The following is a 25356-nucleotide window of genomic DNA, read 5'->3' as shown; positions in this document are numbered from 1 at the left end:
GTGACCGACTTCAAACAGGTAAGTATATAATATATCATACAAAACACAATTTCATTATGTTCCTCATTTAAAACATACATATTTAAATATAACCTTATACTTGTGTTCATGTACATTCAACAAGGGCATGCATACATAAGATGTCTTCATAAAGAATGTAACAAGTATATAACAAATGCAACAATTTATAACTGAACTTTTTAGTTGATATATTTGATTAGTTGACATCTTTTAGCTTTTCCCTTTTCTCAAAGGCAACTTTTTGCAATTTGTACAGTCCATAATACTTTGCCTCCATGATAAGTTCTTTTAGTGCTGAATTTGTGTTTGGCAACAAGGAAGGAGCTATAGTTTCTCCTTGTTGTCTGTATCTGAGATATTGGAGTATGATATGGAAGTGTTTACTGTCTCTATCTATAAATATTTCTTTTTCAGCAATTTCTTCAGAGACTATTTTCAGCAGTCCGTCTTCTGTTTTCATGGTTTGTTTTGAGGTAACAAACATTTTACCACCAACATTCAGATGTATCATTTCTTTCTGTTGTTGTTTTATTGTCTGAAATTGTTCTTTAATTTGTTTATCAGTTCAATCTTTTTCTTCCTTTTCCTTTCCTCTCCTCTCTTGTTTCTCCTCTCTCCTTTCCTGTTCTTTTCTTTCTTTTTCTAATTTTTCAATTTCCATCCTCTGTTTCTGTTGTTTTTCCATTTCTCTCTTTTCATTTTCGATTTTCTCCTGTTTTTCCTTCTCCCTCATTTTGTCTTGTTTTTCTTTCTCTCTCTTTTCCTTCTCAAGTTTTGTCTTGTTTTTCTTTTTCTATTCTCTCTGCTTTAATCGTTTGTTCCTGTTTTTCATTTTCTCTTCTTTCATTTTCAATTTTCTCCTGTTTTTCTTTCTCTCTCCTTTCCTTCTCAAGTGTATCTTGTTTTTCTTTTTCTATTCTCTCTGCTTCAATCCTTTGTTTCTCTTTTTCCTTTTCTCTTCTTTCATTTTCAATTTTCTGCTGTTTTTCCTTCTCAAGTTTGTCTTGTTTTTCTTTTTCTATTCTCTCTGCTTCAATCCTTTGTTTCTCTTTTTCCTTTTCTCTTCTTTCATTTTCAATTTTCTCCTGTTTTTCTTTCTCCCTCTTTTCCTTCTCGAGTTTGTCTTGTTCTTCTTTCTCTCTCCTTTCCTTCTCAAGTTTGTCTTGTTTTTCTTTTTCTATTCTCTCTGCTTCAATACTTTGTTTTCTTTTTCCTTTTCACTTTTTTCATTTTCAATTTTCTCCTGTTTTTCTTTCTCTGTCCTTTCCTTCTCAAGTTTGTCTTATTTTTCTTTTTCTGTTCTGTCTGCTTCAATTCTTTGTTTCTCTTTTTTTCTTTTCTCTTCTTTCATTTTCTCTTTCAACATTTCGTCTTTCCTTAATTTTCTTTCAATACTTTCTGTTGCTTTCCGTATCTCATCATTCCTCCTGTCCTCCATTTCTCTCTTATTTTCTTTCTTCTGCTCTCTTTTGTCTGTCTCTTTCCCTTTCATCTTTTTCATTATCATAGGTTTCCATTTCTTCACATATATCCCCAACTACTGTTCTCTCTAAAGTTTCCATTTCATTTACAGATGATGTTGCAGACGATAATGAAGATGTTCATGATGTTGTTGATGTAGATGAAGATGACCTTGATGTAGATGAAAACAGGGAAGGAGACCTGCTCATTACTCTTTTGGCTGTTGGTGCTGGTAAAGTTACATGTTTCTGTTTTCCTGAAAATACTGCTTGCGGGCGTGTTGCAATTCTCTTAGTGGGGGAATGATTTTCTTTGTTAAAGTTGTCTATCATTAATGTGTCTATTTGATTTATAAATTCTTTTAAGCATTCTTCTGCTGCGTTGCCTCTTTCCCCTGTTACAGTATTAAATCTTATAAAATCCTGTCTACTACGATGGCACATAGCCCCTGGTGTATTCCTCAGAAACACTTTCCCACACATTTATAGTTAACCTTCGACTGTTGTTCGATAAGATGTGCTCTGCATTTCCCTGTGTTGTGAAATGCATGTCCATGCAAATCTTGCACGTGAAACGTTTCTGCAAGTATATATAAAAAAAAATTTAGTATCAAAGAATCTGGTTTTCATTTTACATTACTGAGCATTTTATTTACAGATTTGTGAGATCAAGAGTTGTCTGTGGAGTCAATTGGTATCACGTGTCACGGAAATTACAGTAAGTATCATTGCAGTACTAAAAAAAAACAAATAAACACACAAGTATAAAATTACACTCTGCTTTCATAAGGCTTCAGTTTGTCTTTATGTACAACACGTGGTTTCTCCCTTGAACCACCTTGAATACGGTACAAGATGTCACTTATTTTTGTAACTATCAAATAAGGACCTTTCCATGGTCGGACTAGTTTACCACTACGACCAACTTTACGCTGAGGATTGTAATACCAGACACGGTCACACTCAGAATACTGTATAGAATGACTATTAAGAACATATTTCTTTTTATGGCATCACTTGAAAGTGAAAGCCTAATTCGAGCAAATTCATGTACTAGCGCAAGTTGTGATTCTAGTTGAGTAACATAATCTAACCCATGCTTTGGTATCATTTCAGGTTGATCTATTTCAGGTTTACCAAAGACTAAATCAATTGGCAGTCTTATTTCAGAACCAAACATCATTGTTGTAGTAGTGACACCAGTTGACTCGTGCACAGATGAACGATAACCCATTAAGCAGAAAGGTACATATTTGTCCAATTCATTTCCATGTTCGGACACAAAGGCTGTTAGCATATTAAGAATACTTCTGTTTGCTCTTTCAATAAAACCTCCACCTTTGGGACGGAAGGCAGTATTTCTAATCCTGTGGATACCTAATGACTTGCAAAGCTCTTGAAATAATTTGACTCAAATTAGGAACCCTGGTCTGTATGAATGTAGATGGGTACACCAAATCTTGATATGATGTGCTCAATTAGTGCATTTGCAGCAGTAACAGTTTCAATGTTCGGGAGGGGAATGGCCTCTGTCCACTTCATGAAATAATCAGAAACAACCACCAAGTATCGGTTGTTGTTTTCTGTTTTTCCTAACGGACCAACAAAATCTATTGCAATCCTTCCCATCTTTCCCCAGAATTGAATTTTCTCATTGGTGCTTTGAATTTCTTGTGTGGCATTTTTCTAGAAGCACATACTATACATTTCTTACACCATATTTCTACATCCTTTCTTCGGCCATACCAAAAAAATCTTTGTCTGACCCTTCTTAAAGTTTTCTTAACCCCTAAGTGACCACTTGTCACAGTATCATGTAACTGTGTCAATACACACCTAGTGATGCACTTTGGTAACACAAGTTGGAACTCAACTGAATTTCTAACATCATTCTCCCACTTTCTGTACAAAATATTATTTTTTACAACCAGAGATTCCCACCTATACCATAAATATTTTAACTCTACACTATGTTCAGAAACATTATTCCAGTCTGGTTTCTCGTTTATTTTAAACCAGTTCAACACATGTTTGATTATTGGGTCTGACCTCTGCAATTCAGCTTCATACTCTAAGTCTAAATTTTCTACATCTCACTCCTACTAAAATGTCCGAAGATTTCAATTTCTCAATTTCTCAATTTCAATGATTGGCGTGAAAATATAATAACATGGAATGCCAGAGAGTTACAGATAGCATCTTTAGATTGGCTTTTAATAACCCTATCAATTCTCTACGGTCAGCTTTTTACAATGAGATGAACATTAGGTCAGTGGGTTTCATTGCATGAGGAATCAAGAAAAAAATACAATTGTTGTATTACTAAAAATGTATTTCGGATGAAATGCTAGAGGAAATCTAATACACTTAAAATTCAAGTATAGCATATGAACCCCTATGAATGTTAAACAAATCTTTACAATTAGCAGTTCATATTGGAGTTACAGTAAGAAATAGTTTAAAGGCCCAGTAATACTTTGGATGTAATAATTACAAGTAGCATTTATTTTACCTAGAAAGTTATCTTAAATTGGCCTTTATTTGCTCAGAAAATAATCCTAGTGTTGCTTTTTGAGTTGAAATTATACAACAGAAAAATAGCACAGTATTTTTTTTTCAATGATATTGCAAAAAAGAGCGAAATGTCTTCCGTTAACTGTTTTTTATGCAGTAACTACTAAAATGTCACAGAAAAATATATGGTAACATGTTCTAGAGTAAAATAAAAAATAGTTTTATTTCTAAACTGTCAACAACAAATAATGTTCTGTAACTTAACTCTAAGTGTTACTAGACCTTTAAAAAAGAAAACAATCATATCTATATGATATGAAAAAATGCACTGCCTCAACTGGGAATCGATCCATCTCCATCTCATCCCATGTGGACACTTATAAGGCACAAGGAAAAGGCGTATTCTTCCAAAAATCCAAAGTCAGACGCTTGGTGCACGTGCCGGAAGTACACATTTTTTAATAGGATCGATTTCCTATTATTTTGTAGTAGTGATCTACAATTTTCGTAATAGTGATCAACAAAAAAGCATGTTGTAAGGAGGTGGAGAAGAAACATTTATACACAAATTACAGCATTAGACTATGTTCTTGTATGCGTTCAATATCAATATAATTTGATAAGACACTTAGCTAAAAACTTTGATATGATATTAGTTGCTTTCCAGTATTTGTTTTGAAAGCTGCATTAAAAATATTCATGTCATAAAACTGGTGGATATTGGAACATACTCTCATCTGAATGTAAATATCACGGTTCTTTAAGTATCTTTAGTAGTTACAGAGGTATGTACTTGCATGCAAAACTTTAACCAGAATTTTCTAAGTACAAAAGGGCATAATTCTGCTAAAATGTAGGTCAGAGAGAGTTATGGGACATAGCCAGTGACTTTACATAATGCCATTGAAGACATGTGTGAAGTTTAAATTGAATACTTTTAGTTGTTACAGAGATATCAACTTGCACGCAAAAATTAAACTGAATTTGTTTTCTTTAAGTAGATCTACAAAATACTTTTACTAAAATACAAGTTGGAGTTATGGGATTTGGTCAGTCACCTTACATAATGACACCAAAGACGTGTGAGGTTTCAACTGAATATCTTTAGTAAGTTACAGAGATATGTACTCGCACGCAAAACTTTAACCTGAATTTATTTTCTAAGTATAAAAGGGGTATAAATCTGCTAATATAATGGTTACAGTTATGGGTCTTGGCCAGTGACCTAACATAATGACACAAAAGACATGTGTGAAGTTTCGACCAAATACCTGTAGCAGTATTGGAGATATGAACTTGCATGCAAAACTTTAACCAAAACATTACAGTGACGCGATGTCGATGCTCGGATGAGTAGAAAATCTTTTCTTCGAAAAAGGGAGCTTAAAATGTCACTATCTTCTCAATATCCCCTATTTTTATGCAACCAAAATACTTATAAAATTATCGCATAGTTTCATAATTTTCCCACAGGAATGGTCAAATGCCTTACGTGTGTACCCATCTGTTAACAAAGGTTCCTTAATTGATCAGCGTCAAATGCTTTTCAATTTATTGCAAGAGCTGTTTTATAAAAGTTTTCCGCGACAAGCAACAAAAATTGGAAAAATTAAATGATGTGCCTTCTATCAGTATAGCAAGTTACAATAACCTACCATATACTTCTTAAGTCATTTCAGGATATAGTTTCTTACATTCGCATAACTAGGCAAAAACAAAATGCATGCATTATCACCTGATGTTTTGTCTATAACATATAGATAGTTTCGTCAAATAAGTTCAAGTTATTGCATTTTCCTTTCTTTTGTACACTTATTGAAACAATTAGACAGATGTCCTGGTGGACGGAATTAAGCCACCTAAAAGAAGTTTTAGTCACGATCTAAGAACTAGGGAATTAATTGAATTTACTACTATGTATTGTCTCCTGTAGCAAAATAAGTACCGACTCGTATTAAAGAATGGACAGACAGACGAATGAAACAGTACCAAGTAAAGTAAATCACCCAACAATAAACACTAGTCGGGATATCAGCCGCAACTGGGAATCGATCCGGGTCAGAGAATCGAACCAGAATCGCTGTTGTTGTAGTCCAAACTGCTAACCACTGCTACACTGACTCCCTGATTAAACGTGGGGATACGAAATGTCAATAAGGTAGAATGGTCTTGTCCTTGTGTCCGATCCTTGAGTTCCACACACTGATGACCAATATTTAAAACAGATATTGCAACCAAAGTTTTACAAGATGATCATTATATATTTATATAGATGAGCCCTAGAAGGAACTTTTGCTATGCTTTAACTTGTTGTTTTTAATAATTTAAAAGAAAAAACTTTCTCGAAAATAATTGTACTGTCAATTGCTTTGCCAGATAAATTTTGTTTCAAGAATATAATTGATAGATACAAAAAATATATATAATTACTCACCTGTAAGAAATAACAAATAAGATTAAATTTATTTTATAGCTCTTTGAAATGATAAAAATAAACATTCCCTGCGTTGTACATGTAACACAATATAAGACGTCTATAAATTTCTGCTATGATTAGTAAAAAAACATATGGTCAGTAATTCATGTAAGCTAAGGTCAAGTAGCAGGCAATTAATGTGAGGATGTTGGTCAGCACAGCAGGTCATGGAGATTTATGGGATATTAACAGTTACAGATAATTTGCCTAGCTGAATAGCCCCTGCTAGATTTTAGTAACCTTCTCAGACATTTTGGTAGGACTGATCTATTTCATTTTGTACTTCCACATTAAGCCCTAGGTTCTTATCATTACTATTTGGTTTGCTATCAACCGGTACTTCCGTCGTTTCATTGTCTCTGTTAATATTTGTTTTGCTACCAGTCTCAGTGTGAATACAAGTTCTACTATCTCTACTTGATGGTCCAGGTAAACACTCTGTACCTTTAAGATTCTTGTCAGATATTGCTCTGACCTCTTTAGAGTCCAAAGAACTACTTTGTTTACTTGTCCTCAACCCAATCTTCCTGTCAGTTTCTTTAGAACTAACCTCGGTAGAAGATGGATCTCTTAAACTACAACGTTTGCTTTTATCAGATGCTTTATCAGAATTTAAAGTTCTGACCACTACCACATCTTGACTAGATACTGTTGCTGGCTTTACTAACACAGATATCATAAGACCTCTTTATTTGGTTAGCAGTTACAACTTTTCTTTCCACACTCTTCTCTACAGGATCGACTATTTCCTCTTTTGACACAGAATTTGGTCTACAAGACAATGTGAACAAAATATACTGTAAGAACACCACTAGGACTAATGGTACCTTCATTACTATTAGACCAAGAATTACCAATATTGAAAGTAAAGGTAGCTCAGGACAAGCACACTCTGACTTCTTGCCTGTCAACAGTTTCTCAGTTTCTCTAGACACTAAACTATGTGTACATACTTTTGGTTTGACTTTTACTTTTTTCTGGCTCAAAGGTTGTTCTACGTTTACCACTCTAGCAACTGTAGGATTATCATATCTGTTTTCTACCCTATCACAATGTACACAGTTCTCATCATAACATGGACTCCTGCTGAGTGCATCAGCATTATTATGGACCCTTCCAGGTGTATGTTCAGTTTCATAATCATAGTTTTCTAAAACATTTATCCACCTGCATAACTGACCTTCTAGATTTTTGACGTTAGTTAACCATTTCAGACTGGCATGATCTATTCTGATTGTAAATTTCCGACCATATAAGTAATGATGGAAATGTTTGACCGTTGCAGCTACAGCTAGTTATTCCTTTCGTGTCACACAATAACCTCGCTCAGATCTTGAAAAACATTTGGAGTAATACGCAATAACCCTTTTCTTGGCCATTTTGTACTTGCGGCAAGATTCCGCCAAAAGTGACATTACTCGCGTCTGTATCTATTATGAAATAGTCATCTGAAGTAGGAAAAGCTAATATGAGACTACTGGTTAAAGTAGATTTCAAGGTGATAAAGGCTTGTTCACATTCTGAGGTGCACACAAACTTGTGACCTTTTTCTGAGAGTGCAGGCCAAGGTTTGGCAACAGTTGCCCTGGGATATATTTTCTGTAAAATGAAACAAGTGATGTAAAGCTTTTTACATCTTAAGCTGTTCTGGGTCTCGGTCATTCTTGAACACTTTTAATTTTATCTGGGCATGCTGAAACACCATCCTCACTGATCACATGACCTAAAATGTGACCTGTTTTTGAAAGAAATTACACTTCTTAGGGTGTAATTTAAGATTAGCTTGTCTCAATCTGTCCATAACTTCTTGTAAATTTCCCAAAGCTTGTTCAAAAGTTTGTGCAAACACAATTAAGACATCTAAATATAAGACTAAAGTGTTCCAAATAAGACCTTTGAATACCGTTTGCATGAGTCTTGTGAATACACTAGGACTATTACAAAGACCAAAAGCTAATTAACAAAATTGCCATTGTTGACCACCTTGCAAGCTAAACGCTGTTTTAGGCCGACTCTCTTTCTCGATATCAATTTGCTAAAAGCCAGCCTTAAGATCGCAGACTGACAACCATTTTGCAGACAATAAGACATCTAAATTGTCATATATTCTAGGGAGAGGCTGATACTCTTTCTTTGTGGAAAAATTCAATTTTCTGAAGTCGCAGCAAAATCTGATAGATTTATCGGGTTTTGTTACCATTAGAATCGGGGACAGCCATGGAGAACATGCAGGTTCGATAATAACATCTTCAGACATTTTCTTAATTTCGGCCTCTTCCGCTTTACGTTTTACTAGTGGTACATGATAAGGATATGTCTTAACCGGTTCTGAATCACCAGTGTCTAACTTATGTGTAACCAAATCAGTATGACCAATGTCCCTATCATTTCGTGAAAATACATCTTGATTCTTTATGAGGAATTGCTTTAACTTTTTCTTTTGTTCATTATCCAAATGTACAGATGACTTATCAAATACACTAGTTAGATGCTCGTGCACGGCTTTACTACTATCTGCTAACTTTTGTACATTATGGTTAACATTTCTGACTGCTACAGTCTCATTGACAGTGACAGGTTCTAATACAGCAGTAACTGTATTTTCATAAACTGTGCATGGTTCACTTGAAAAAATTGCAATCCTCATGGGAAATTTGCCATTTTCGGGACTAATTAAAGACTGCCACTAACAAACCTGATTTCTCAGCAAAATTTACGTTTGGCTCTACCAGACATTCCCTATTCTTACTCAAGCTGTCTGGTGGTTTGCCTTCTACAATAATTTCTGTTTCAGGGGGAATAACTACAGTTTCAGTTACAGCAATTTTACAACAACTGGCTGGCACATCCTTTTGATTCATGAAACATGGAATTCTTTCCCTTTTCAAAGCAATATACCCTTTACTCAAAATTATGTCACAATTGTGTTTAAACAGAAAATCTAACCTAATAATGGCTGGTTGCTTTATATCAGCTATCAAAAATTCATGAACAATTTTCTGTTTTCCAATGCAAAGTTCTATTTCTGCTTTTCCATGAAAAGGTGATGACTCACCAGTCACGGTATTAAGTGAACTTTGCACAGCCTGGATAACTGGTCTCAGAATAAGGTCATTTCTCAACGGTTTTTTTACTTATTATACTGACATTTGCACCACTATCAATAAGCATAGTCAAATTAGATTCATTTATTGTAGCTGAAAGAAAATATCCGTGGTCAGAGCCTAAGTTATTTAATACAATTTGGGACCTTTTTGAGTTGTCGAGCTGCGATCTCCTCAGCTTGACTTGTTGTCGTTTCCCTGGTTATGTCTGTTAAACCTGTGTTGGTCTGTATTTTGGTAAGACCATCTATTATTTTGAGTACCACTGTTGTTTGAACCATTGTTGTAAAACCTATTATTACGAGGTGTATGGTTATCATAGTGCCTGTAATAATTGCCATTTCTCTGATATTTTTATCTGTTTTCATTTTGAATCCTATTTCTAGATTGATGGTAGGTTTGGTTTGAGATCTGACTCTTACTGCCATTATTGCTTTGCCAATTATTTGTCTGTCTATTTTGACTGCCTACTCTTTCTAGTCCTACGCTATTTTCTACTTGTGATGAGCTTGCAGTATTGTCTTTTGAACTATTAACCTTACCTACAGTACAGACAAGCTTATTTCTATTTCTGTCCGCTAATCTATATGCTTCCATACGTACTGCTATTTTCTCAGTTTCAGAAATAGTCTTTGGTGCTATTTCTTGTAATCTTAACCTTATGTCGTTACTAGTATTAATACTAGTCTCATTTCTCTCAGTAGTGTCATTTTCATTGGATGAGACATTTCTTGAGGCAGTGCCTCCAAAATCATAAACATGTAAATACTCATCCATTTTATTTTTGTAATAAATTGTCTGTGATACTGTAAATTATGATTTACAAATGTATGCATTTCAAAAGACTTTCTTTTATTTGAAATATTGTAAAATACTATATTTGTTTAAAACTAAACTATATTGACATTTCTCTTTTCGAAAAGAAAAATACCTGTCACTGATCCGATCAACAGAACTGGTGTAGAAGAAATAAGTGTAGTTTTATGTAGATCTACAGATTCAATCAATAAATAAGACTATCAACCCACTATCAACCCACTGTTCATTTTCTGTAATCAAAACTCATTGATTAATAAGGGGAGCTATTGTACTAAATACTCTAAAATACCAAGTCAAGAACTTGTCAAATTCTAACCAGTACCTGGTTCCAACATCCGGCTTGAAAATAACCGACTCTTTGTATAAAGTCAACAGAATTATCTGTTACATTACCAGGTTTCTAATATCCTTTTATCCGTCCGAATGATATTTCTGTTTTAGACACAGAAAAGTTAGTGTCTTGTTATGAGTGAATAACCAAATTTCAAATATCTCTATTTATTATTTATCTGTGAATCAATCATCTATCAGTCAATCATCAATCAATTAATCAATCAATCAATCAATCAGTCCCACTTCTGACACCAAATGTTGCGTCCCCTAAAATGAGAATGATGTTCTCTTTACTATGAGTCAGGACTTATAAAGGCTTAAGCTTGTCAGGCGTTAAATAGGGATAACAACATAATAGGAAATTGGGTTCGGTTCTAATCTACAGAGACAAGAAAGATGTGTCCAGTTCTATCTATTTTATTAAAGGTCTAATGTACATCTTTATAATTTCATATGACAACAGACGGTTAAACTATTTTATAATAGAATCTGGTTAAAGGAAACTGTGCATTATCAATGTCGGTTTTCAATATAAATACATACAAGTCCGAGTTCCAAGCATACCAGTTATATAAAATAAAGGATAAGGTAGAAAATCTTATTTGACCGGAACGGGTCAAGTCAAGATCTGGTCAAGTTCCAGATTGGGTCAAGTTCCCAAAGTGGGTTTAACCTTATAATAAATAAACTAGCTTTATATAAAAATGGGTAAAGATCAGTGACAGGTTTAATTAATTAAAATGGGTCTTAACCTCCATATGACGGTACATTTTCAGTGTAGTAGCCGGTTTAAGCCTTCATACACCATAATACGGACAGCAATGTTCCCCTGGTGACATTTATCAATGTCATTTTCAAACGGTTTGACTTAGGACCATATTTTTCCCCAGAACATACTATGACAACGGAATGAAGATTCACATACTTGATCCATAAGTAAATGGTGTTACAAATAGCTAAATTATGAGTTTAAAGTGCATAACACCAATAGGGTAAAATACGGACGAACTGGATTAATTTGGACAGGGGTATTTTTAACACGGACACAGGTAATTTTAATACGGACATGTCTGGAAAATACGGACACATTTGTCTTTTTTAAAAAAATGATATTTTATTATCTAACATATAAAAATAAAATGTTTGTTTTAGAATTTAATTAACACATTTACATAACGTAATCAAATGAAATAATACAACAAAGATATAATATGATGCTGTTTACAATTATTTGTATGCCTCATTTTATAGAATAAACAAATTACATTGAAACAATGTTTGTCTTGTATATATATACATACATGAAATATAAACAGTCATATTATGATTATTGTATGATTGCATGCAACACAAAATTTCTCTCTAATTCAAACCAAATGTCACATTACTATGATATGGTATGAAGTATGCTTCATTTCAAAGTCGTGAAATAGTGCGCACAACGTTGGATTTTTGTGTTATTTTGATATTCAATCATCCTTTACCATGACAAGTTTTTCAGTTATCCTTTTCTAACTTTATTTTCTTCGCTGCTTTACGTTTTTGTGTAACTTGGTTCTTAAGTCTTTTCATTTCTACACTTGCAAGTCTTTTCTTTTCTTCACTTGCATCAGACTTTTGCTGTTTTAGTTGTTTCTTTTCACCAATTTTGACTTTTTCATTTATAATGTCTTCGGATGTTAGAAGTCGGTGAGTGGTAACTGGTTTTCTAAATGATGTCTCTTTCTTCACTGAACCTCCTGTAGAAGTAGACTGAGAAGGCGGCAGAAACATATCTTCAACTTCCTTGTTCCAATTTGCCTGAGGTACAAGCTCAGCCGGCTCTTATGCTGGTGTTATCATAGATTCTACCACGAACTCGCCACTAGCTAGCATATCTAACATCTCAGAAGGAGTTGTCATTGTTATTTCTGGATTGTCTATAAAAGACGTGTCAATGATATCGTTGACTGTAAGTGATAACGTATCTATGTCATCAGCAGAATCTGTAACAGACACATCAGGTGATTGATAAGTTGGAGGGAGTGGTATTCTATCGTCTGCAGTCGCAGAAGGGGACAACGCTGTGATTGACGTGCTTTGTCCACCAACATCTAGAGACCGTACCAAAGCTCTTTGCATACTTCGATTTTTCAAACTAAAGTGATTTTTACAAATGCACCGGTTACGATAAAAATGTAAACAAAAGACTCCGTCTATAATCTTTGAAATGTATGAATGACACTCGATCTTAGTTATAATACTGATTGACAGTGAATGCTAATGACTCCATGTGTTGCAGAAAGGTATTTAATTTGTAACTGTAATTTCCCATTAATTGAAATTCTCTCAAAACTGGTAAAATAATTACTTATATTTGGACAAAGCTCACGGTCTTTTCCGTTCGACAGCTGCTAAAAGGGCAAATATAAAAGATTCAGTGTAAGTTATATTTCCCTGGTACTACCAGTCAGTAAGTTCATACTGAACAACACTTCAGAGAAATTCGGGGAGATTTGACCGATTATGACGTTTGCAGCATTAGATTATATTTTTTCTTTACACGAAAATTACCGTTAGGTAACAAAGCGAATACGCCGATAATCCGGAGTCACCGATTATTGTTCAGTTCACGCAATGTAATCCAGGCATTTAAACTGCTTACTTATTAGCTGCCCGAGATCCTGAAAATAGATACCAACTACCGTTTTGTTCATTGATTTTGCTCTTACAGAGCTAAGTCGTTCCGGCTTTCTTGTGGTGAGGTTATGTCTTCTTTTCAACCCCTCATACCAGTTTTTCCCTGCCTTAAAGTTTTTATAGGAAGGATGAGTAGATGAGGGGCGATGTGCCAGAAGGTTTGTTCTTCTCAGGATCTGTTTGCGTGTCAGACCAACTCGGCGTTCAGCAGCAACCTTTACACATTTAACAATCTTCTGTTCAACTTTAAGTGGAATACATGGAGGCCTACCATGCGTTACTTCAATGGGGTGTTTACCATTTACTCTATCTCCAGTCGTGAACTTTGGAATGTTGTATATCTCAGAAGCCTTCCTAACTGATAACTGACCACTCATCACTGACATTACGCATTCATGCAGGGTTTCATTGCTATAGTTCATTGTTTTCCTTCTCTTTATATGTTTGTATTTGGAAGACATCTGAAACGTAATTATTGTTTTTCTAAGATGCTTTGAAGCTTCATATTATTACTATATATTTACAGCTATACATGAGGCTTTAATAAGATTTAATTTAAACACATCTTGTAATTATGTTAAATATTTTTGTATCAAATGAACCCTATTATCACTTTTTCACATAATTCAGGGCTTACATGTAAATGACATCAAAAGTCGCTGAGAGATTAATCTTCTACTAATGTTAAAATAATGTAGCAATATGTTTGTATTTTCAGCTTAAAACTTACCTTAGGAAGCAAGTGTCTCGCTAACACTCAAACTGTCGAAATCGGTTAAAAAATAACGAGCCCTTAGGCAGGCTTTAAAACAAAAGCAAACAACAAACTCCAACGTAGAAAAAAATAGAAACTCATATTTAGATGTAACTGCGTAACAATAACAGCTGATTTTATTGAGTGAAGCCAATATGCATGTATTGATTGATTGGCATTATTGGTTATTACATGATTGATTGCATGATTGATTGATTGATTGATTGACTGACTGTATGGTTGATTGATTGATTGCATTGCATTATTGTTTAATTAGGTGTGTGTTTGTTTGATTGCATATGTGATTATATTACTGGTTAATTGCGAGATTGATTGACTGATGGATTGATCGATCGATCGTTTAGTTGATTGATTGATTGATTGATTGTCATGAAACGATCAATTTGGATACGTCTTAGCTAAATGTTTACTAACAATTCAACAGAGTTAGGCCTTGATCTATTAATACAGTGCAATGGCGGTTTTCCATTTTAGGGATCGAAATGATCAAATTTAAGCAGTCGGTCAACCTCTTCTATGTCCACTTTATTATATTTTTGATAATGAATAATATCATTTCTCCACGTGAGCCGGGATAACCGATTCCTACTTTAAACTTAGTGGATTTGAACGCTCAGATTTTTTTTACACATTGCTGTCCGTATTTTTCTTTTGAATAAAATGTGTTGGTTTAACACGGACATTTTACATTTTTGTAAATATTTTCGTTAATACGAGCTTCTGAAATTAAAAGTAAACAATTTATAAATCAAAACAAAATTCTTCATCATAATAAAACAAACATTCAACGTCAACGTTACAATAAACATGTTTAAAACACCGAAATACCTCGTTACTTTTGTCCGCTGTGAATTTTAATGTTTACCCTAAACCGGAAAGAGCTTGTCAACTTCCCAAAATTCGATACGATTACCACGTCATTTATGATGTCATAAAACGCTTATTTGGAAAGTCACATGGCATAATATCATGTGATTGTTACAAACAAAACAGAACAAGATTTGTACTTTCGGTTCAAAAGTTATTTAAGGTAAACTGAAGCTCGTTGGCGAATGACCGTATTACCTCTACTGTCCGTACTATGGTGGATACACCCTACTGTTGACAAAAAGATGCTGAGTGGACTTTAATAGAATAAGGGCACGCAACCTAGTACACTATGACGTCACACGGTGCAAGAATACACAACGTGCAGGATAGCGCGGTCTGCTTGGAACTCGTATATATAACTCGATAAAACAAGTGAGTTAAGGTATTAGGCCCCTAATAGTAATGTTTAAAAAATGGCATTTGCTTGGTATATTCTTAAAGTTGATAATGTTTTGCACTGTGTTGCATATTTTTAAAAACTTTTACCGTGCCGTTTTTTTATAAATTTAGTGTAATTTATGGTATTCCCTCAAGCTCAAGTAGAGACAAATTTCAAAGTTGTGTTCTTTATCCAAAACGTTTGCAGAGAATTCATTTTACCATTATTTTTTATGAAAGAAACATCAAACTATTGGTAGAAAATTATAAAACTTAAAATAAAACTGTCAATATCATTTTTTCTAGGGTGCCTAAAGTAAACAATTTAATGAGACAGAATTCTAACGCCAACGTTGAAAAATTAAGATTGAATCCTGCGGGTCTAGTTAAGGGGTTCTGCGGGGTTGCGCAGAGCAGGAGGTACGGAGATAAGGGAGGTATATTCAATCTGACCATGGGACCTGTAACGATGGAAAAGGAAATGGTTGTAGCAGATATAGAAGATGATGCGTTGCTCGGTTGTGATGTGTTAGCTGGTAGTAAGGCTGGATCTGCCGATATTCTCCTTAGCAAGGAAGTGATTATACTAGAAGGGAAGGAAATCCCATGCATGACGAAGGGCAGGCGTGAAAGCACTAGGAAAATAACAGAAGCTGATGACGTCACCGTGCTAGGCAAGACAGAAGCCCTTGCGGCTGTTTGCGTGGAAAGAAACCTAGTAGAGGCAGCAGACGTGCTTGAGGCTGCAGAAATGTCAAATAGCTGTGGCGTCCACACTTGCTGATATAAATAGAGCAAGCACAAACCAAGTAAAGCTACGTAACCCCTATACGACAGAAACAAATGTGAAACAGGGTGCAGGTGTAGGTATGGCAGAAAGAGTCGACTCTGTAGTGAGCATCATACCTGAAAAGGAACACGAGGAAGAAGAAAATACAGACAACAAAGGTCATCTAATAAAAGCAACATTTGTGCACTCGTCGCAGAATGTTCTTAGTGCAGAAACCGAGAAGCCAGCAGCAGCAACAGTCACTGCACCAAATAGAATACAACATGTAGGTTATGGCTTGAATGAACGAGCAAAAGCACTAGAGGTCCCTTTTGCTTATGAACAATGGTTGGTAGGACCTGCTATGAAGAAAGCATCAAGAAAAGGCCGACCTAAGCAGTTGAAGAGACGAACAACAAAGCCTCTACTTGTGCCTGGTAATGACCATGGTATTAGCCTGGAGAATGGCCACAGGCCACACGATGAAGATCATAGATACTGGAGTGGACGCGCCAAAAGGAGAAAGCGGAAGGCATTAAGTGATCCACTGGAAATCAGTGAAGCGGTCACCAACGTGGCAAATACCGCGTTTCAAAATTTAAATAGGTATTGCTAGTGAGGTTACAAAAACCAAAGTAAAAGTAGCAATATTAGGTATTTCTCTGTCAGAAAAATATTTGATCAGTTTTATTTTATGGAGTACTAAACATTAATGGAAAATAAATAAAAGTATTTTTTAGTCATTTATTAGTGTAAGCCGGCTGCATAATCCCGTGATGTTGTAATTATATCCGAATACAGATAATATGAATAGTGATAGATACGTATTTTTTGGTTCGATATAATGAAGTTATTGCCATATTGCAGTACATTAAAATTAGAAAGATATAAAATATTTTCAGTAGTGGAATGTCGAAAAGCATACATTTTGTACTTGTGTAATTCATTGATTATTGGTTATGTCATAAAGGGTTCATATTTTTTGGCTTCAAAGTGGTATGTTTTGCACTTAAATACTCATTTCAAAATATATAAGGGCTTTTGGGATTGCTGTCCGATAAACCTGGTCTTGTTCCAAATAATGTGGTTCATAAAAGAGTTTGTCTAGGGAGGCAGTCCTGAAATTTTCAAGTGTTCACCCAAGTGAATTTCGGTCAAGATTTGTGGTTCACTCTGACCGTGAGGCTGTAGTCTGGCTGTGAAAGCTGCAGTAACCTGAAGGAAGAAGATGGTCTGGATGCAAAGCTTGACTGGTTGAGGTTTCAAGACACAAGACAGACCTTGTATATAAACAAAAAGCTAGATGTTTTGTCAAGAATACAGAACACCCCTGTGACTTTATTCGAGGTAAACTTGACAGATGTGCTGCAGAATTGTTATTGCAAATGTCAGGGATGAGCTTCAAAGCCAAGGGGGTTTTAACGCACAAATGAAGTAGACAAAATGGAAGTCAAGTGGTAACAAATCAGAGGGAGTGAGCGGACGACAAACAGATCTCATAAGTCTGACATTTTTCCACTGAAGTAGGAGCAGAACAGAAGAAGGCGCCCACTGGTTAGAAGAGTACATAACCAATATGATGAGCGAGACCGACGTGTCTCGACGACAAATGAAGTCTTCCCTTTCAAACACATAAATGGTGCAGTGCAACATTTAGCTGTTATTACTGGGGAACCTACAGTAATCCGATGCCATGTCAAACCCTACACTACAGATGGTAGTAACTGGTCCTTTCTATTTAGGGTCCTAGAGTCTAAGAGCAATCCATCTTGAAGGTTTGATAGTCAGTAACATAGAGTGGACGATCAAAAGGGTCAAAACCAGTACATACCAATCCAAGGCGGATGATTGAATGGTACAAAACCAGTACCAGAGGGCATAGATGACAACTGAAGTCAAAACAGGTGTGACACAACTTTTCAAGTGATGACCAAAGGAACTTGTCAAATCAATGTCGATCATTTTAATAAAGTATTGATCAACCTGAAAGGTGCAGAGCCGCAAATAATGTAGAACATTTTAGGACTTATCTGTTGAATATAAAATGAAAACTACAATAGTGTTACAAGACTAAGACTTGAAAGTTTTTATAAATTATATGTGAATTATAGCATAAATTTGACAATTAGGACTATTTAGTATTGAGGTGCATTTAAGGGCAATATAAAACATATAGGACTACTAATATCAGTTATCAGAACATGTGACATACGGTGTGACATTATTTAAATATCATGTTAACATGTAACGTAGTATGGTAAGGCAATTGGAGTTTTGCCTTAAAAAGAAGGGGGTATTGTAACGCCTCGAACAATGGGGACTTACCAATTTCTTGTAATTATGAGCAGTCATTGATCTTGGCTATGATTTGAACTGTTTTAGTGACATTTCCTTGCAAGCTGACAGGAACGAAACACAGAATTGTACACATATGTGTTGATCTACATAATATGACAGACCAAACTCATATTGTACACCACCATATTCGTTTTAATCTTATCCGAACTCTGTTTACATTTACCGAGAGACATCCGTTTTGGCTGGTACACATTTAATCCAGATTTTGTAACATTTTCCTACATGTGAATCACTATAGAATTTGCACAATTAACCTACAGTATTTAATTGTTTGTTAAAGATAAGTGTCATCCATTTGTACATTCTGAATTGTGCATAAATCACAATATTTTCATGATAACTCACTGAATTTGTCACATTTCCTGACAGGATATGCATCCTTATTCGCATTGCATTGTTGGACTATTTACCGTTACAAAGCAACATAAATTATCGTTGTCATCCACAAAGATGTTTAAATCACTTGAACATGTTGGAGTTAACCAAATGGTGCATATTTTGATGTTCTTTTCATCTACACACTTCATAAAGTCGCCATTTTTATGATACGGCAGTATTCAGCATAGAGTTTAACGTTTTAGGTCACTGTTACCATTCGGTCACTATGACCCGTTGGTCACTAACCATATGGTCAATTTACCCAAAGTAACCCATTTTGACTGTTTTGGTAACTTTTTTGTGTCACTTTCTCTGGAAAACTATAAAAGGGTCCGATTTTGGCCATCTGCAATCACTTCAGCTCAAGCTTTCAGACCTAAAACCACGTTTGGCTTGTTAAATTGATTTTTTATTAAAATGAACACCATGCTGAATATAGATGTAAGAAAGTTGCTCTGCAATCAGAATTTATATTAATTAAAAGCCATAGGTCTATAAAAGCCCTTTTGATACAACATTTAGTAACATTTCTACGAGTTTTGTTTGCACAGATGTATTTACATATTCATTGCTTATTTAAAGTAAAGTAAATTAATGGATTTGTCTAAAGTACTGAGAATATAAGTGACTATATTTTTATAGAAGGAATTTCTGTTGCTGAACATTATCTTTATATCCGTGTCAATATTTACAACTTATGGAACGCCCGATCAGTCATAAATAGATTAATCCAAAAGGAGATGTATATTGAATCTTGCATTTTAAGTACCTTAAGAGTGTGCAGTATTGTTTTGTAAAACATTTTAAAGTTCATTGTAATTCGCTTCGCTACCTGTAAACTATGAAAGCCGGAACAATCTTAATCTTATTTGATACGTTTGTACTTATACTGACAGAATTTAACCATCAATAGATGAATACATTTATTATCAAGAAGAATTTGTGATTACATTTGATATCAGTCAGATGCGTTTGTTTAATGTGTTAACTTCACCTGTATTTTCTGGAGTTTGATATATTAACATTAATAAACTTCATTATCTGTTATCCTGAGTCTTATAGTCTCTCTGGTTTAGTTAGTTTTAAGGTACATTGAATCAACCTGGCTATACCCTATTTACCTTTTCGACTACTAACAATCTTCAATTAACAATAGCTCAAACTCCTATAGACTGGAGACTCTATACTTGACTGGTCTTTTTGTTGAAGTTCCTGTCAGACAATGTCTTTGAATCAACAACATACGAGTCCTATCGCATAGATGCTCAGCCTCTGTCCTCTCAACTCTATGATTGCCCTGATTCCTGGATGCTCAGTGGCTATATGCTATCATGTAGCATTCAACAACCATATAGGTATATCCCCGATGCCTTGGCTGTACTTCGCCAGTAATGCTGTACCGTCTATAAGCTGGAACTCTCTTATTATCTCAGTAGATTACCAAACTCTGGGTCTCTGTCTCACCTTTCCGATGTTCAGCTTATATTTGCTATCGTCTATAGCATTCAATTACCTTTAAGGTAAAACTCCTATGCGCCGGCCCTATAGGTCGAAACTTTATTGATATTCTGCAACTCTTCTTTAGTCTATGAACTTCCAAAGTCTTCTTTTTAATAATTTATCCGCCCTGACAGGGTAACTGCAATAGTCTCCTTATCAAGGTACTGGGATAAATTATTAGTTGAATCCTCGATGTGTCTTCTTCAAGGAGAGGGGATAACGACAACAGGCCGCGCATGGTTGCAAAATGCGCATGCGTCAATTAGTTACTTTTTATAGATGTCGGAAATTCCAATATTTACATATCATTTAAGTTCCATATTGTGACGTATCCTACCGTACAGTATGACAGCAGGGTTGTCAACGTTATGTAACATACAACAAAAATGATTATTAGCCTGATATGTCTCATTTATTTCCGTTTATGTGGCCTTGAAAACTATCAAGTGGACACGACTGCGGATGAAATAACGATGTAGTAGTTTCATTTAACTGGAACTGGTTAGTGCAATTTGAATTCGTATATTTTTCTTATATACATAGGTTACACTTACCCCATGAAACTGCCACGTTTAATGCAATTTTGTTCAAAATAATTAATTACCTTGAAATAGAAAGTTTTGGGGTATGATTCAAAATATTAAATTCATGTAAAGCAAGTAGACAGACATACAAATAAACAAAAATCGCCAGCAGAACATTTAAAATAATGTTTCAATATAAAACATTTGCAACAAAACTCCCTGTAACTTAGTGTTTCCTTTTGTAGACATCATTGCTTTCAAGTTAAAATTGTTAGTTAGACATGCACTTCAGAGGAAGCAAAACAGCATGTATTTCCTAAACCTAATTGTGATGTTTATTTGATTAAAATTCTAATCTTACATATCCCTTTTAGAGTTATTGCAGCCTTTCACAGTCACTGCCCTTGTGATAACTAACGGGAAAAATGAATGTGTTTGAAGTGGATAAAATGTGTTAGGGATCAAAAGAATTCGTCCTGTAAGCGAAAGGCCCCGGGTTCGAGTCCTGGTCACGCTGTACATTTTTCTCACCCAGTGACATATCCCTCATGGCGCAGCCTATAAGCCATTTACGAGGCAAAATACACGGTATCATAAGTTTACTTTTTGTGGCAACATACATTGAAATGGCTGCTTCAATATTTGACATATATATGAAGATAAGGTCTCACAATTCTTTCTACGACACGCACCATTTGAAATATTAGTGCTATATCGAATGGTTTACACAAAAGTTAATTGTGTAGAATTTGATCATATTTGCAACCTTTTGTTTTCTACAAACGTTATTTGTACTGTTTTGAAATTACTTTAGCCATGCACCCACTGTGGTCAGAGCAAGATCTGTATCATAAATACAGATACAAAGGCTCCAACTGATGTCATGGTCCGGTAACAACAGCTAAAGTAGGTCTGTACAAGTACTATAGATAACTAGGCCCCAACTTTTGTCATGGTTGTGTAACAACAGTTAGAGCATGGTGTGTATAAGTACTATAGATAACAAGGCCTCAACTGTTGTCATGGTTGTGTAACAAAGGCTAGAGTATGGTCTGTATTAGTACTATACATTGTGTATATACCAACGATCAAACTTTTCTTATGGTTGTGTTACAACAGCTAGAGCATCGTCTGTATCATTCAATAGATAAACCTGCTCCGGCTGTTGTCATTGACCGGTAGCAACAGCTAGAGCATAGTCTATATCATTACAATAGATAAACATGCTGCGGCTGTTGTCATTGACCGGTAACAACAGCTAGAGCATGGTCTGTATCAGTACTATAGATAACCAGGCCCAAACTGTTTTCATGGTTGTGTTACAACAGCTGGAGTAGAGTATAAATCAGTACAATAGATAGAAATGCTCCAGCTGTTGTCATGGTTCGGTTACAACAGATAGAGCATGGTTTGTATCAGTACTATAGATAACAAGGCCTCAACTGTTGTCATGGTTGTGTAACAAAGGCTAGAGCATGGTCTGTATTAGTACTATACATTGTGTATATACCAACGATCAAACTTTTCTTATGGTTGTGTTACAACAGCTAGAGCATCGTCTGTATCAGTTCAATAGATAAACCTGCTCCGGCTGTTGTCATTGACCGGTAGCAACAGCTAGAGCATAGTCTATATCATTACAATAGATAAACATGCTGCGGCTGTTGTCATTGACCGGTAACAACAGCTAGAGCATGGTCTGTATCAGTACTATAGATAACCAGGCCCCAACTGTTTTCATGGTTGTGTTACAACAGCTGGAGTAGAGTATAAATCAGTACAATAGATAGAAATGCTCCAGCTGTTGTCATGGTTCGGTTACAACAGATAGAGCAGGGTTTGTATCAGTACTATAGATAACAAGGCCCCAACTGTTGTCATTGTTGTGTAACAACAGCTAGAGCATGATCTGTATCTGTACTAAATATAACCAGGTCCCAACTGCTTTCATGATTGTGTTACAACAGCTTGAACATTGTCTGTATCAGTACTTTAGATAACCATGCCCAAACTTTTGTCATGGTTGTGTTACAGCAGCTACATCATGGTCTGTATCAGTACTTTAGATACCCAGACCCCAATTATTGTCATGGTTGTGTTACAACAGGTACAGCATGGTCTGCATCATTACTTTAGATAACCAGACCCCAACTGTTGTCATGGTTGTGTTACAAAAGCTACAGCATGGTCTGTATCAGTACTATAGATAATCAAACCCCAACTGTTGTCATGATTGTGTAACAACAGTTAGGGCATGGTCTGTAGCAGTACCGTGACCATGACTGTGGCCATGGTCCGGTAACAATAGCCGGAGAATAATCTGTATTAGTACTAACGATAACCTGGCCCCAACTGTTGTCATGGTTGTGTTACAACAGCTAGAGCATGGTCGGTATCATCACAATAAATAAACCTGCTCCGGCTGCTGTCATTGTCCGGTAGCAACAGCTAGAGCATAGTCTGTATCATTACAATAGATACACATGCTGCGACTGTTGTCACTGACCGGTAACAACAGCTAGAGCATGGTCTGTATCAGTACTATAGATATCCAGACCCCAACTGTTGTCATTGTTGTGTTACAACTGTCACGTTAAGCAACATGTATATTTAACGACGCCATTCTTGGCGCCACGTCTACGTAACGCGCTCTTTTGTTGTATGTTATGACGTCCTGGACGTCACTTGTTGTTCTTCCGGTCTATGAAGTAAACAGTCAACGTAAAACGGACAACAGTTTTGTCTTCTTTTAATGTCTCCACGACATTTTGGTGCCGTGACGAAAAACATTAGCAATGGCAACTAAACTACGATCAATCCAGAAGGGGCACAAGGGTGCAGTTACACGACTTTTGTCAAAATTTGAGATGATTCAGCAAGAAGCAGTTGATTTGGAAGAGTTGCAGACGATAGAAGATTCTCTGAGGCAGAAACAGCAGACGATCACCGAGATCCATGAGAAAATTATAGATGTCATTCCAGAAGATGACGGGGAACAAATCGAGACGGAGATACTGGATCATAATGAGTACATCTATAATTTACAGACAAAGATACAGAAAGTAGCAAGTTTCAAAAAGGTAACATTTTCTAATTTGAATGTTAATTCTCAGGCTTTCCGTGTGTCTGTTTACGGCGAATCATCACAAACTAACCATGAGAATGTTATCCACGATAATTCTTCCCTAAGAGAACCACACCAACAGCTCTGTATACCATAGACTACCGATACTAGATTTACCGCGGTTCGATGGCAACATTCTTGACTGGCAGTCATTCTGGGACTCATACGAGTCGGCTATTCACACGAACCCTTCACTCAGTGGTGTACAAAAATTCAACTACCTGAAGTCGTCTCTGAGGGGAGAAGCTGGACAAACAATTGCAGGTTTTGCGTTAACTAATGCTAACTATGACAAGGCAGTGTCGTTATTACACGAAAGGTATGGACAGAAAGACAGAATCATACAGACCTATATGAGAGCTTTGCTTGAGGTTCCCGCTCCCGTGAACACCGTTACCAGTCTGAAAAAGTTCTACGATACTACAGAAACATACATACGGGGACTTGATTCACTTAACCAGTGTGAGAGCACATATGGATCTCTTCTCACTCCCATCATCCTTCAGAAATTACCACCGGAAGTCAGAACAAACATTACACGTGCGCACGGAACATTATCTTGGTGTTTGAATGAATTAATGAAGTGTCCCATAAATGAAATTAATATTATGGACGCCAGAAGTGCATTGAATACCGGGCAAGAATTCATTGCCACAGCAACCTTCCTGACGAAATCGGACACGCGAAAGACGGAGAGAAAAAATATCCATAGACCAACCAGACCAAGTGTGAAACCTAAAAGCGTTCAAGTACCAACCTGTGTATATTGTAAGGGAGAGCACTCAAGTACAAACTGTGTAAAAATTAAAGATCGTGAACAGAGACTCAATATTGTAAAAGAAAAGCAGTTATGTTTTAACTGTCTACGCAGTCACAAGGTTAGCGAGTGTAGATCTAAATTCAATTGCATGATATGTTCGCGCCGACACCATACTAGCTTATGTGAGGAAGAATTAAGAAAAAAATCTACAGATGAAACCCCTAAAACACATGACGCGAAGGAAACCTAGTCATCCGTGCTTTACTCAGCCCATAATTTCGCACTAGGACCCGTTTTACTGAAGACAGCCGTTTCCATGGTTACATCATCTTGCACCTCCACAACCGCGGACATCCCGTTTGATGAAGGTTCCCAGAGTTCGTTTATCACTGAACGTCTAGCACAGAAACTGCAGCTACAGGCAACCGGCAGTAAAACGCTATGCTTATCAGGGTTTGGAGACACAGAGAGACGCATACGACACCTAGATACAGCCACCGTCTATTTACAGACT

The 25356-nt window shown here is 35.9% G+C and overlaps 3 protein-coding genes and 1 long non-coding RNA gene across 4 annotated transcripts; 2 read left to right on the top strand and 2 right to left on the bottom strand.

Moving 5' to 3' along the window:
- Nucleotides 1-217: 217 nt before the first annotated feature.
- Nucleotides 218-532, bottom strand: LOC128551475 (BTB/POZ domain-containing adapter for CUL3-mediated RhoA degradation protein 1-like). Its single transcript, XM_053532347.1, has one exon. The coding sequence runs from the start codon at nucleotides 530-532 to the stop codon at nucleotides 218-220; it is 315 nt and encodes a 104-aa protein (XP_053388322.1).
- A 54-nt stretch (nucleotides 533-586) lies between these two features.
- LOC123544674 (calponin homology domain-containing protein DDB_G0272472-like) lies at nucleotides 587-1522 on the bottom strand. Its single transcript, XM_053532345.1, is given in 3 exon segments — nucleotides 587-749; nucleotides 793-1207; nucleotides 1243-1522. Coding segments are annotated over 3 exon segments (858 nt in total).
- Nucleotides 1523-1624: 102 nt separating this feature from the next.
- LOC128551477 (uncharacterized) lies at nucleotides 1625-2726 on the top strand. The gene is made up of 3 exons (XR_008368800.1): nucleotides 1625-1714; nucleotides 2140-2199; nucleotides 2598-2726. It is a non-coding gene; the product is annotated as an uncharacterized LOC128551477 (long non-coding RNA).
- Nucleotides 2727-23753: 21027 nt separating this feature from the next.
- Nucleotides 23754-24960, top strand: LOC123543829 (uncharacterized; the record flags this gene model as incomplete). Its single annotated transcript, XM_053532344.1, has 2 exons — nucleotides 23754-24038; nucleotides 24151-24960. Coding segments are annotated over exons 1-2 (1095 nt in total), but the record flags the coding sequence as incomplete, so codon positions are not given.
- Nucleotides 24961-25356: the final 396 nt, after the last annotated feature.

The sequence above is a fragment of the Mercenaria mercenaria genome, unplaced genomic scaffold (genome assembly GCF_021730395.1).
Source record: "Mercenaria mercenaria strain notata unplaced genomic scaffold, MADL_Memer_1 contig_113, whole genome shotgun sequence".
Taxonomy (NCBI): domain Eukaryota; kingdom Metazoa; phylum Mollusca; class Bivalvia; order Venerida; family Veneridae; genus Mercenaria; species Mercenaria mercenaria.
This window is presented reverse-complemented; position numbering and strand designations above follow the sequence as displayed.

Coding starts and splice junctions, on each gene's coding strand:
- LOC128551475 (XM_053532347.1), bottom strand. CDS start 532: ATGATACATCTGAATGTTGGTGGTAAAATGTTTGTTACCTCAAAACAA.